Source organism: Pristis pectinata, chromosome 18, assembly GCF_009764475.1.
Source record: "Pristis pectinata isolate sPriPec2 chromosome 18, sPriPec2.1.pri, whole genome shotgun sequence".
NCBI classification, from domain to species: Eukaryota; Metazoa; Chordata; class Chondrichthyes; order Rhinopristiformes; family Pristidae; genus Pristis; species Pristis pectinata.
The window spans coordinates 14,816,114-14,828,420 of NC_067422.1; the positions used below are offsets into that span (position 1 = coordinate 14,816,114).

Sequence of the window (12,307 nt, forward strand, 5' to 3'; positions counted from 1 at the left end):
TGCCCATCTGAAGAGCCAGACAGTACCTTGTTTCAACAAGTCATCGGTTCCGACAGTTCAGCACTCACTCAGTCTGCAATGAAGCACAAGCTTCGAGAATGAGATTTGTTCTCAAGCTCCTGACAAATGCACTATCATTGACAGAAGTGCAGCTCAAAATAGTCAATTTTAATGTATCAGCCACTGTCCAGTTACAATATATTTTAAAACCACCTAATTTGGGAATTTTAAGCACTATGCTTGTTTTGTATACAATCCAATACAGCATTACAACTCATGCTTTCTTTATGTTAGTAGTTGCAGGAGGGCAGGCACGGTAATGTAGTGGTTAGCGTAACACTTTACAGCGCCAGCAACCTGGGTTCAAATCTGGCCATTGTCTGTGAGGAGCTTGTACATTCTCCCCGTGTCTGCGTGGATTTCCTCCAGGTGCTCCGGTTTCCTCCCATATTCCAAAGATGTACGGGTTACGAAGTTGTGGGAATTGCTATGTTGGCGCCGGAAGCGTGGCGACACTTGCGGGCTGCCCCCAGAACACTCTACGCAAAAGAGGCATTTCACTCTGTGTTTCGATGTACATGTGACTAATAAAGATATCTTATATCTTATCAAAAAAATCAACATGTGTCAAGTAATTTTATAGGTAACAATATAGTAGTTTACTATTTAAAAAAAAAGCCTCGCATTAGATAAAGAACACTGCAAATGAAGAATAGCATAATAGCTTCCCACAACTAGCTATTGAAACCCAAAATACGGTCCATTGATCAATCCAATGGAGCTCTGTGGCCTGAAGAGGCAGTGGGAAGGTTTGGACTCCGGCCGTGAGGGGCCGCTGTGCGGCGGGAGTGCACCTTGGCGCGGCGCGGCTCTCGGGGCTTCTCTGTCCGCCGCGCACTCTCGGTGTTTAAAGGGCCCTGACGGTGCAGCCGCCCCTTCGCCGGCGATGGCCGGTGTGTCTCAGAGGGAGGTCCGGAAAGCAGCAGATCGGCGGCAGAAGCGAGCGGCGGAGGAGCAGAGGGCCAGGATCAAACTGGTCAGGTTCCGGTGTTTCCTTAGGCCCTTGTCCACCGTGGGTTGTATTCGGAGGGCCGGGGTCCGCCGGGCGACCGGGCCCGACCCACTCTCTGCCCTCAGTGCCGCCCCTCCCTCAGGAGACGGCTCGGCGCCCGGTGCCAGCCTAGCCCCGGGGTGGGGCGGGGCTGGGCGGCTCAGCCCTCCCGTTGATCGGGTCCGCTTCCCTTTCCCCCTCCCGGGTCAGTAACCCGGGGGCGGGGTCAGTAACCCGGGGGTCGGGGTCCTGGGGGCGGCTGTTGACAGGGTGCACCGTGTCTACATTTTGCGGGAGGACAGTTGTGTATGGATGAATTTTTGTCGGCCAGGATCTCTGCATGTGTGCATCTATTTCTTCCTCTGGGGCGGAGCTGCTTTACTGTCACCCCCAACCTCGAAAAATGAGTTGATTGAGCAGTTGCTGCACCCATTGCAGAAAAATACCATTTGTCATGTTCATTTATGGGGGGAAAATTAAAATATAATTTGCATTCATTTCTTTTGTGTGTTGGGGGGGGTGGTACAAGGAATATGGGCAGTGCTTACAATGCCAATGTTTATTGCCCTGAGGAGATGATGTTGAGGCATATTGGACTGCTGCAGTTGCAGTATAAAGATGTTCTTGTGATATTGTTGGGCAGGTAATTCCAAAATGGAGAGCAGGTGCTCATGAAGAAAGAGTTTGTTATATATTTCCAAGTATGAATGCTGCGTGACTTGGAGGAAACCTGCAAGTGATGCTGGTATTCCCATGTTACTGCTTGATGATAGAGACCTATGGTAGGGGAGATAACGTTGGAGTAGCTTAAGTGAGTAACTGGTGCATTTTGTAGATCATACACTCTGCAGCTGGAGTGTGACGATGAAGGGAATGAATGCTTAGCTTTGTTAATGGTTGCTAATCAAAAACGTTGGGGTTCTTTTCCCCTTAATAGCATTGAAGTGTTCAAATTGCTGGAGCTGCACTCATTCAGGCAAGCTTCAAGTATCCCTGCTGTAGAGAAAAGCTTTGTTAGGGGTGAGTCGCTCACTTCAAGATACTCAGGTCCTTACCTGACCTAGCCACAATATTTGTGACTATTCTAGTTGAGTTTCTGGTCATTGACTCCCAGGGGTGTTGTGGGGTCTTAAAGCCATATAGCACAGAAATGGGCCTTTTTGGCCACCTCGATCCCACTGACCATCAAGCATCAATTTGCACTACTCCACTAGTCTCCCATATTCTCATTGTAGGATCCGAGGAGAATTGATGCACACTCATGGGGAGAATGTGCAAATTGCACAAGCAGAAACACAAGTTGGGGTTGTACCTGGCTCAGTGGAGCTGTGAGGCAGCAGCACTACTAGTTGTGCCATCTTGTTGGTGATATTGTTAAATAAAGATGTCTGGCTAGACTCTGGAAATGGCAGGGACCTGACATTGCAGTGTGTATATTATTTACCAGTTGATCACAAGCTGATGATATCTCTGCCTCCTGAGGAGTTGTGAATGAGATTGAACATTGTGCAATCATTAATGAATGTATAGTTATTGAAAGATACAGCATGAAAATGGGCAATTCATCCACCAAGTCCCTGCTGACTATCAACCACCCCTTTACACTAATCCTACATGAACCCCATTTTTTATTCTCTGACATTCTCATCAACTCTCCCAAGAATCTACATTCATCAACACACTAGAGGCAATTTACAGTGGCCAATTAACTTACCAATCTGTATGCCTTTGGCATGTGGGGGGAACCCATAAGGTCACAGGAGAATGTGCGAACTCCACACAGACAGCTCCCGATTGAACCTGAGTCTCTAGCGCTGTGAGGCAGCACCTTAGCTTTGCTGCTGTCCTGCCCAAAATGTCCCTATGTCTGACCTTGTGATGCAAGGAAGTTCATTCATGAAGCAGCTGAAGATGGGTACTGCCCTAAAGAAATCTCTTTACAGGAATCCATTCATCAAGTTGGAGAGAGTCTGTACAAATCTGAAATCTGTACATGTGTAAGAGACAAGGAACCTTGGTTGTTAAACAAAATACACAAATTGTATGGGTAGGATTTGCTGCATTTGTACACAGAAAAATCACATTTGATATGTATTTTTTGTGTGGAAGTTATAATGTATAATTTTGCTTAAAACACATCTGTGGCAGTAGTATTGATTGAAAACATGACTACTTGAGTAGCCAAGTTTGATGAACCATCTCTCAGTGATGTGGGGGCAAGTAATTCAAATAGCTTTGGACTGCATGAGGGAGGGTGTAAAGGATTGTTAGGATTCATCTTTGGTCATTTTGGATAAACCTTGAGGGGGAATTGGGCTAGTATGTGATATCCTTTTGCAGTGAATAGTGGGATCTTTGGCATGGCTTCAGAAGACGCTTGGAAACCACTTCAATCTGTACTCCAGCACAGTGCTTTCAGAGGAAGTTGAGAGGAGAGTGTAAATGTTACATGGTTTATTAGTACCGCATTTAATACTTTCAGGGGTGGAAATAGTTATATGCTCAAAGGGCTATGGAGAGTAAATTGAGTGCCATGAAGCCCCACAAGAAGTGTTGTAAATAGTCATTACTAGACATTCCCAGTTTTGGAAAAAAAATTATATTTTGGAGACACAAAATGCCATTTTCTAAGTGAGTAACTTGCATTTTTGAAACAATGGCAGGTGCTTTATTAACTCTTTTCCCACTTGAAGCTTATAATGCAAAAATATTGTAGCGCACCCAGCACAATGGGCATGCATCTCTTAAGAGTTAAGTTTAATGGAACACATTTATAATTAGGATGGAGAGAACCATGATAAGTGCCTGGGGGAAAATATTATGCATCAATGATTCAATTATATCAGTGCTTATACTGGAAAACATTTCTTTTTCTAGTCCTTCAGTGCATGATTAAAGCTTATGAATAACTATCATGTTGTCTTTTAATGAAACATTAATTGCATTCATTCAGCTTTATCTGAATATTAAATCCTAATATTAAAACATCAAATCCCTGGAGAACTGATATTGTGATAGTACTACATGGTGGCAATGCCATCGCATAATAAATTGCCTATTGCTTTCCCATGTTGTTATCCTCTATTACTGACCTTTTGTCACTAGAGATTATAGTCATAGTTATAGAGCACGGAAGCAGGTCCTTTGACCCAACTCACCCATGCCGACCAACTTGCGTTCCTGAGCTAGTCCCATTTGCCTGCATTTGGTCCATATCCCTCTAAACCTTTCCTATCCATGTACCAGTCCAAATATCTTAAGTGTTGTAATTGTACCCACACCTACCACTTCCTCTAGCAGCTTGTTCTGCATACCCACTGCCCTCAAGTGTGGAAAAAATTGCCCCTTGGAACCCCTTTAAATCTTTCCCCTCTCACCTTAAATCTATGCCCTTGAGTTTTAGACTTCATTACCCTGGGGAAAAGATTGTGACCATTCACCTTATCTATGCTCCTCATGATTTTATATACCAGTATATGGTCACCCCTCAGCCTGCCATGCTCCAGGGGAAAAAGCCCAGGCCTATTCAGTCTCTCCTTGTAACTCAAGCCCTCCAGTCCTGGTAGCAACTTTGTGAAACTTTTCTGAACCCTTTCTAGCTTAATGACATCCTTCCTATAGCTGGCTGACCAGAACTGTACACAGTACTCCAAGTGTGGTCTCACCAATGCCTTGTACAGTTGTAACATGATATCCCAACTCTTACTCAATCCCCTACCAATGAAGGCAAATGTGCCAAAAGCTTTTTTCACCACCTTGTCCACTTGTGCCTCTTCTTTCTTTCTTTTTCAATCTTTTTATTAGCTTTCAAATTAATACAGATTGATATATAGCATCAATATTTATACATGTAATACAAAGAGATCAGGATAACAATCATAGCATATAATCATAAAGAACAATAAAATATTAAAAAAATCTGTAGATCCAATGATCTCTTAGTAAATGAATATAATTTAAAATAGAGGAAAGATTTATTATATAAATTTAAAAAAACCTAAATCAATAAAAAAAATTATAAACAATATAAATAAACAAAAAAATGTTTAAAAAAAAACAAACAACAAAAAAAAGAAAAAAAAACTGGGCTAAAATTTCTCAGTAGAAACAGAGTAATATTATGTCGTCAAGTCCGTTCCTCCAAGTTGGAAGATTATTGAAAGGGCATCTACATCATGTGAAAATATTGAATAAATGGACTCCAAATATCTTCAAATTTAAGCGAAGGATTGACAGTGCCACTCCTTTTTTCCAAGTTCAAACATGATATAGTTTGAGAAAACCATTGAAAAGTATTAGGGGGTATTGGATCCTTCCATTTAAACAAAATGGATCGTTTGGCCATTAATGTATCAAAAGCAATCATACGGTTAGCGGAAGGAGATAAATGGCCAGACTCTATCCTTGGTAATCCAAAAATTGCAGTGATAGGTTGAGGTTATAGTGCCTCTACTTTCAGGGAATTATGTCCTTGTACCCCAGGTCTCTGTTCTACAACATTCTCCAGGACCCTGCAATTTATTGTGCAAGTCCTGCCCTGGTTTAATTTGCCAAAAAGTTGCAAACACTTTGCACTTTCTTGTACATATTTATGATTACATATGTATTACATAACTATTATAAAATTGCATGGTAATCAATTCCTGTGGAAAAATTAATTTTTTTTTGCTTCAATACAAAGAGTCTGTGTATTAAGTGTTACATTATTGTGCAGGTACAGAATGGAAACGATGAAAACGATTCCAAACTGCACTGTCGTCAATAAGATTTTATTTGTGGGTTGTGATATTTGAATTATGGAAAGCACTCAACAATATAATTGTTTCTTCCTGATGTTATCTGTGCATTAACTTTAATGGATATGCAAGTTTGTAAACATGTTTGATTCATTACAACACTTGCACAGGGGAAGAAATTGCATCTTGTGAACTTGGAATGTGCCTTGAGGGTACATTGAGTAGCATAATTAACATAGTTAATTGTGGCAGAAACTTGAGGTGATCCATGATAAATAGTGAACGAGAATTGCAGAGATCGAATGATAAAAGGAACTGACTCATGAAATATGCCCTTTTCTAGTTCTGTATTACAAGAGCTGAATGTTTCAGGTATATACTATTTGATAGAATAATGTGTTCCTTACATTGAGAATTTTCAAACTGTTTTCTTTGCATGTTCAAATGGTAGACATTTTAACCATGACCATAAAGAACTATCACTTGCTACATTAATAATTTGAAATTTGTGAAGAAAATCCTCAGTAAATTACTCAATTTTAAACCATGTTGGACTATTTGTTCTAGACTCATTTTCACAGCCTGTTTTTTTTGAAAACAAAATCATCATTGGGTATTTAACTAATATGATTGAACCTGCTTCACTGGTGGTAATGTGTTACTCATTCTAATGCTCTATTTTTTTAAACCTCCCCTCAATTATTCTCTTACAGGTCTCTACAATTCTTCAAAAACCAGAAGAGCTACGAACAAAGGATGACCTCACTCTGCTTTCAGCATGTGTTGACACTGTGCAGGAGTTGGAAAAGCGAAAGCAGAAGACTGAGGCACGAAAGAGGAAACTAGAAGAAGTGGGTAATTTATATAATCTGTTGTAGATGGCTGCTGAGTTCCTTTCAGATATCAGTTACTGGTAGCAACAGACCTCTCTTGATTGGTAGTGGTTTAGATCAGGGAACCAAGTATTAAAAAGCTGATTTGTAGAGATAGTCAGCAGTTAAGACCTGGTGTTGTTTCAACTGAATAAAAAAACACTTGCATTGTATAGCCTGTATCAAAGTCTCACCACATCTTATTCGCTTTATCCTTCAGAACCTAGTTCACTAATTGTAGTCACTTCTGTAATATAGAAATAGAGGCTGCCAATTTGCAGTTAATAAGGTCCCACACACTAAATTAAATTGGATAATTTGGCTTGGTTTGTTTGAAGGACAAACATTGGACAATACTGAAAATAACTTCCCAGCTACTCTTCAGAATGGTGCCATGGGATTTTTTTTCATCCGTTCATGGCACCAGAATAGCTGCTGTCAGCAAGTTAATTTTCCAGAAAATCCCAAAGAAATGCAGATGCTGGAAATCTGAAATTAAAAACAGAAAATGCAGGGGATATTCGCGAGGTCAAGCAACATCCTTGAAGACTAAAATAGTTGACGTCTCCTGAAACATCATTGTCCAAAAAGTTAACTCTTCTTCATCTACTTAGAAATGAACTAGAAGAAACGGACCTAAGCTATAGGTTAAGACAAGAAATGGCCCAGTGTAACACCCCCCCCCCCCCCCCGTTGTCCTGCAGTTTTAGTCTAGATTATATGCTCAAGACTGTGGAGTAGGGTCTTAAGGGCCTTCTGAATTGAGAGAGCTACAGCTGACACAATAGTTCTCAATGTTGGTGACTTTGTTTTCACTACACAAAGGCATTTGTTAAGAGTTCCTTGCAAAAGCAACATGTTGCTAATGTTAGACAACTGAAATATAGAAAAAAAAGAGTACTGAGGAGTGACCGTCGACTTGAAATGTCAACTGTTTCTCATACCACTCTGCTGCCTGACTGTCTGGATATTTCCAGCTCTTCCTGTTTTTATGTCAGAACTCCTTCATCCATTGGAGTAATACACAAGATGCTGGAGGAACTCAGCAGGTCAGGCATCATCTATGGAGGGAAATGGGCAGTCAATGTTTCGGGTCAACCCTTCAGCTGGACTGAGACTCGAGTCAGTCCAGTTGAAGGGTCTGAACCCAAAACACTGACTGTCTATTTCCCTCCATAGATGCCACCTGACCCACTGAATTCCCCCAGCATCTTGTATTGCTCCATACTCCAGCATCTGCATTCTCTCATGTTTTCCTTCATTTTTCCCTGAACTGCTATGCCAGGAGTCACTTCTTTGGCAGCAGCAGACTGTTCTTCATCCAGAGCCCATCTATATTAGAAGTGCAGATGCTCAGCTTCTGTCTAGGGAGAGCAAATGAGCCCTATTCTCATGACTTTGATATGTTGACTGTTATTAGAAACTGCATGTAAAGAAATAAGGGTTAATTAATTTCAACAATACACAGTGGTCAATTAAAATTATTGTTAGTACCTGTGTCCAGTGATAGCACTGTCATCTGTGATTCATGTTACAAATGCATCCTCATTCAAATGAGCATTCATTTAGGATGACATTTTGAGGTAAAACAAGGTTTTGTAGGCCTTTTTAAACTCATGTAAAAGATCTCCCTGCATTATTTGGAGACCAAGAGGATTTTCCTGCTGTCTCAACTAATATTTGTCTCTCAACCAACATTGTCAAAAAGATTAGCTGGTCATTTATCTCTAGGTTGTTTGTGACCTTGATGTGCATTTATTGTTGACCTAGAACAGTAATAGTTAAACTTCAGAAGTTACTTAATGTCTTTTGAATACTTGGATTGTCTGAGCCCATGAAATAGGCCATGACCATTTGTAGATGCACATCCTTTCTTTGCTAGAAGCAAGAATTCTAGAATGGATTATGACTGGTTCACCAAGACAATGCATTTTGGCCACCGACCTTTTAACAGCGACAGGACCAGCTAAAATTACAATATACACCAAAAAAAAATTATTAACTTTCCTACAATTAATTTTAGGCCTTGAGTATATAACCTGGCAAGACACTCATTGCAAGATTTAAGATGGCTTCATTGGCAGAGGTGCCATGGTTCAAATTAAATATCAAACCAAGGCCCTGTGTGCTGATTACACTAACTGTTAAATAAAAGTAAGAGTTCTCTTGCTATGGTGGTAAACATATATTCTCTATCAACACTAGTAAAAAGGATTAATCACTTTTTTTCATGTGATGTCTTCTGTTTTAGAACAGACTTGTAGGCTTCCCTAAGTTATAAAAGTAACTGGATTTCTGAAACTTCTTGGTGAGATTTGAAGTCGTTGGAGATGTTCTGAAGACTTGGAAGTCTAATATTGAGAAGTTCTTTTAATTAAACTTTAAACAATTTGTAGAGTGCTTTTCTGTAAGGTGCTAGTGCAGAGAGGGCACATGTTAATTCATTATATGCTGAGGGATTTTCCATGATTTTTCTACTTAGGTCATAGATGAACCTGAAGAATTGAAGAGAAAAATTAACCTACTCGCAGCAGCTATTCAGGCAGCACAATATTTAGTGATCTATTCTGGCGCTGGAATCAGCACGGTAAGGCAGTAACATAACCAAGCCTGGAAGAAATAAGAACCTTTATTTGGAGCTCATTTTCACTGACTTTCGAAAAAGCAATTTGTAGCCATAGTAATATTGGCTTGGAAAAGAAATACTCGTAACTAGAGTGATCCCTTTGCTATCTGAAGAAACCACCAGAGGGCAGTAAAATGCACCTTTCCCCTAAGATGGATGCGATTGATGTAAAGGCTTCCATTAATTTAAATAGTATTGAATATCCATGTAATAGCAATACTTAGTGGTGTATTTTTCTTTATAATTTGTACAGACATGCAGTGAAATGCAGGAATTGATTTCATGAAGTTTTATAACAACAAAACAGTTCATTTTGTTCAGTGGGTCTTTGTTGTGAACAAACCTCGTATTGCTTGTCAGTATGTTATTTCTTCCTCAAGTTCTTATCCAATTGCCCTTAAATGCATCATGCTATTCGCCTCAACAATTTGTGGTGGCAGATTTTCACATTCTCACCACTGAGTAAAGATGTTTCTCTGGAATTATTAGTGATTAACTTAAATTGATGGTTCGTAGCTTAGGTTTTCCCACAAATGGAAACTTTGATATATGACTCCACCAAAACCTTTCATAAGTTTAAAGGTGGGTTGGAGGGTGGCAGAAGCTGCAGCCTTTCAGTACTTCTTGGGTTGTACTTGTCATAGACAGTAGTGAAGAGATGCTGCACAAAAACAGGCCCTTCAACCCACAGAGTCTGCAACAACCAGCAACATCAATCACCAACCACCACTGACATTAATCTTGAATAAATCCCATTTTTTTTCCATTCTCTCCACATTCTCATCAGCTCCCCACAGATTCTATCACTGGCTTTCACAATAGGGGCAATTTACAGTGGCCAATTAACCTACCAACCTGTTCGTCTTTGGGATGTGGGAGGAAACTGGAGTCACAGGGAAAATGTGCAAACTCCACACTAACAACACCGGAGGTTGGATTAGAATGGTATATCTGTACACCAGCCTGTGAGTTAGGATAAGGATCTACAAGTCTTTGTCTATATTTTCCTGCATGGGGATTGAAGGGGGAGTGAAGGTGAGTGAGTCTTTCCTATGAGTCCTGAACAGCAGGTAACTGATGGTCAAGACAGTATCTGTTTATTTCATTTGTAATTCTCGCTTTAAGAGCACATTATTACGTCGAAATGAGTAAAAAGAAATGAAAATGCTACTTAGTATTCACATGCTTTGATGATTGAATGGACATTTAAAAATAATTTTGTTTTGCTTCTAAGCGTATCCTGTGTATATTTTTTTAAACAAACCAAGCCCATGGTGCATATGATCTAGGTCATGCTTAAGAGTATATTTTTATTCGATTTCTATTCTGACCTTTGAGTAATAAATTCCACTAACTAATTTCTACCTTAAAGTATTGATGTAATTAAACCTGAGTGCTAGTCATTCAAACTAAACACTTGATCTCTCAATCTACTTCATCATGGACCTTCTACCTTATTTGTGTACCTGCACTGCACTTTTTCTGTAACTGTGACACTATATTCTACATTCTGTTATTGTTTCCCTTTTGTACTACTTTGATTTACTTGTGTATGGAATGATCTGTCTGGATGGCATGCAGACAAAAGCTTGTAACTGTATCTTAGTACGTGTGACAATAATAAACTAATTACCAATTCCTTCACTGCACTTCTAAAGTGACCATGCCTTCAGCTTCCATGCTGTAACTTCTGGAGTTCTACCTCTGTCTCTATTTTCTATCTTCTTAAGTTCCTCCAAAGTTGCTTCTTTAACCAAATTTTTGAATGTCTGTCCCAATTTCTCATAAGTCATTATGAAGTTTTATTTAATGCTTGTTTAAGCATTTGGAAAATATTTCATTATTATTATTACTAGTACAAACATTTTCTGCATCTTTACCTTGCCATACTATTATGACATTGCCCTGTTTTTGCACTTTGTATAGGCTGCATCAATCCCAGATTACAGGGGCCCCAATGGAGTATGGACTTTATTGCAGAGCGGTAGGACAGTGAGGTAAGAAAAATATTTTTATGCAAGTGTGTATTTCATGCAAAATGATTTGAACCTGGCAACAAAGTATATAATGGGTTGAATATTAGGATGAAAACCTGTATTACCTAGTGAAATTAATGTTGTAGTGTGTACCATAGTTTTGGAGACGGCCACAAGTTCTATTTTTAAAAAAATCATGACATATCTTGTTTGTAGTAGCCAACAGAAGAACTCAACAACAATTTAAACCATTCAAAGTAATAAAAATATTCTCAACCTATGGTTTATTCAGGTCTTTGAAGTATTTCTTCCAGCACACTTGATGTCAGCAGGTGTTATAGTTGAATTTGAAGTAAATTGCCAAAGCTGCTTCCAGTTGTCCTAGCAAGATGTATTTGGCCTTTTTCAAATGTGGACTTCCTTTTATTACCTCTTTAAATTACTATAAATGTAGTATATGAGTGTTGGCTCCAATGTTGCTTAAAGGAAGACTAGTCAGAAGTAAGAGTTGTCAAAGAGCAGCTTCTTTTCTCCTTGCCTTAAGAAGTTAAATTCTTGAAGTCACATTCCATTGTATCTCTGAGCTATAATCAGTTAAGTTATTTTGATTGTTTAAAAAAAACTGAAACAGTTGAATGTTTCACAATTATGTACTTGTGCCAATATGTGTTAAGTGTAGCTGCTATTGATCAGGTCAGATGCTATTTGCCAATATGCACTTAGTCTTAGGATTACTCAGATATGGAGTGTCTAGCCAGTAGCATAATCAAAAGATTTTCTTTGCCCGACCCATATAAGAAGCAACATAATATAATTGTCTTGTTTTGTTGTTCTGAATGTTTTTTTTTGTCTTTGTTATAAAGCACAGGAGACCTCAGTGAGGCAGAGCCCACGCTGACACACATGGGTATCACAAAACTTTACAAAGAAAAATTGGTAAGAGTTATGATTTTTCTTCAGTTTCAGCATCTGCACTTCAGAACACTTTAGTACACCTTTAGTAACTGATGATTTTAAAGAAGGAAGTAAGAAATTTTCATCTATTT

At 39.4% G+C, this 12,307-nt stretch overlaps 1 protein-coding gene across 2 annotated transcripts in view; it reads left to right on the top strand.

Annotated features, from left to right (window-relative positions):
- The first annotated feature begins 705 nt into the window (after nt 1–705).
- sirt7 (sirtuin 7) overlaps nt 706–12,307 on the top strand; it is a 28,360-nt gene continuing 16,758 nt past the window's right edge. The window contains exons 1-5 of one of the 2 annotated variants that reach the window (XM_052033169.1): nt 714–1,036; nt 6,501–6,638; nt 9,142–9,246; nt 11,212–11,282; nt 12,125–12,197. In XM_052033169.1, the coding sequence (XP_051889129.1) occupies nt 776–1,036; nt 6,501–6,638; nt 9,142–9,246; nt 11,212–11,282; nt 12,125–12,197 (648 nt within the window). In that variant the 5' untranslated portion in view covers nt 714–775. Of the gene's footprint in view, nt 1,037–6,500; nt 6,639–9,141; nt 9,247–11,211; nt 11,283–12,124; nt 12,198–12,307 lie in introns of both variants that reach the window. The other variant, XM_052033170.1, reaches the window with a different exon arrangement.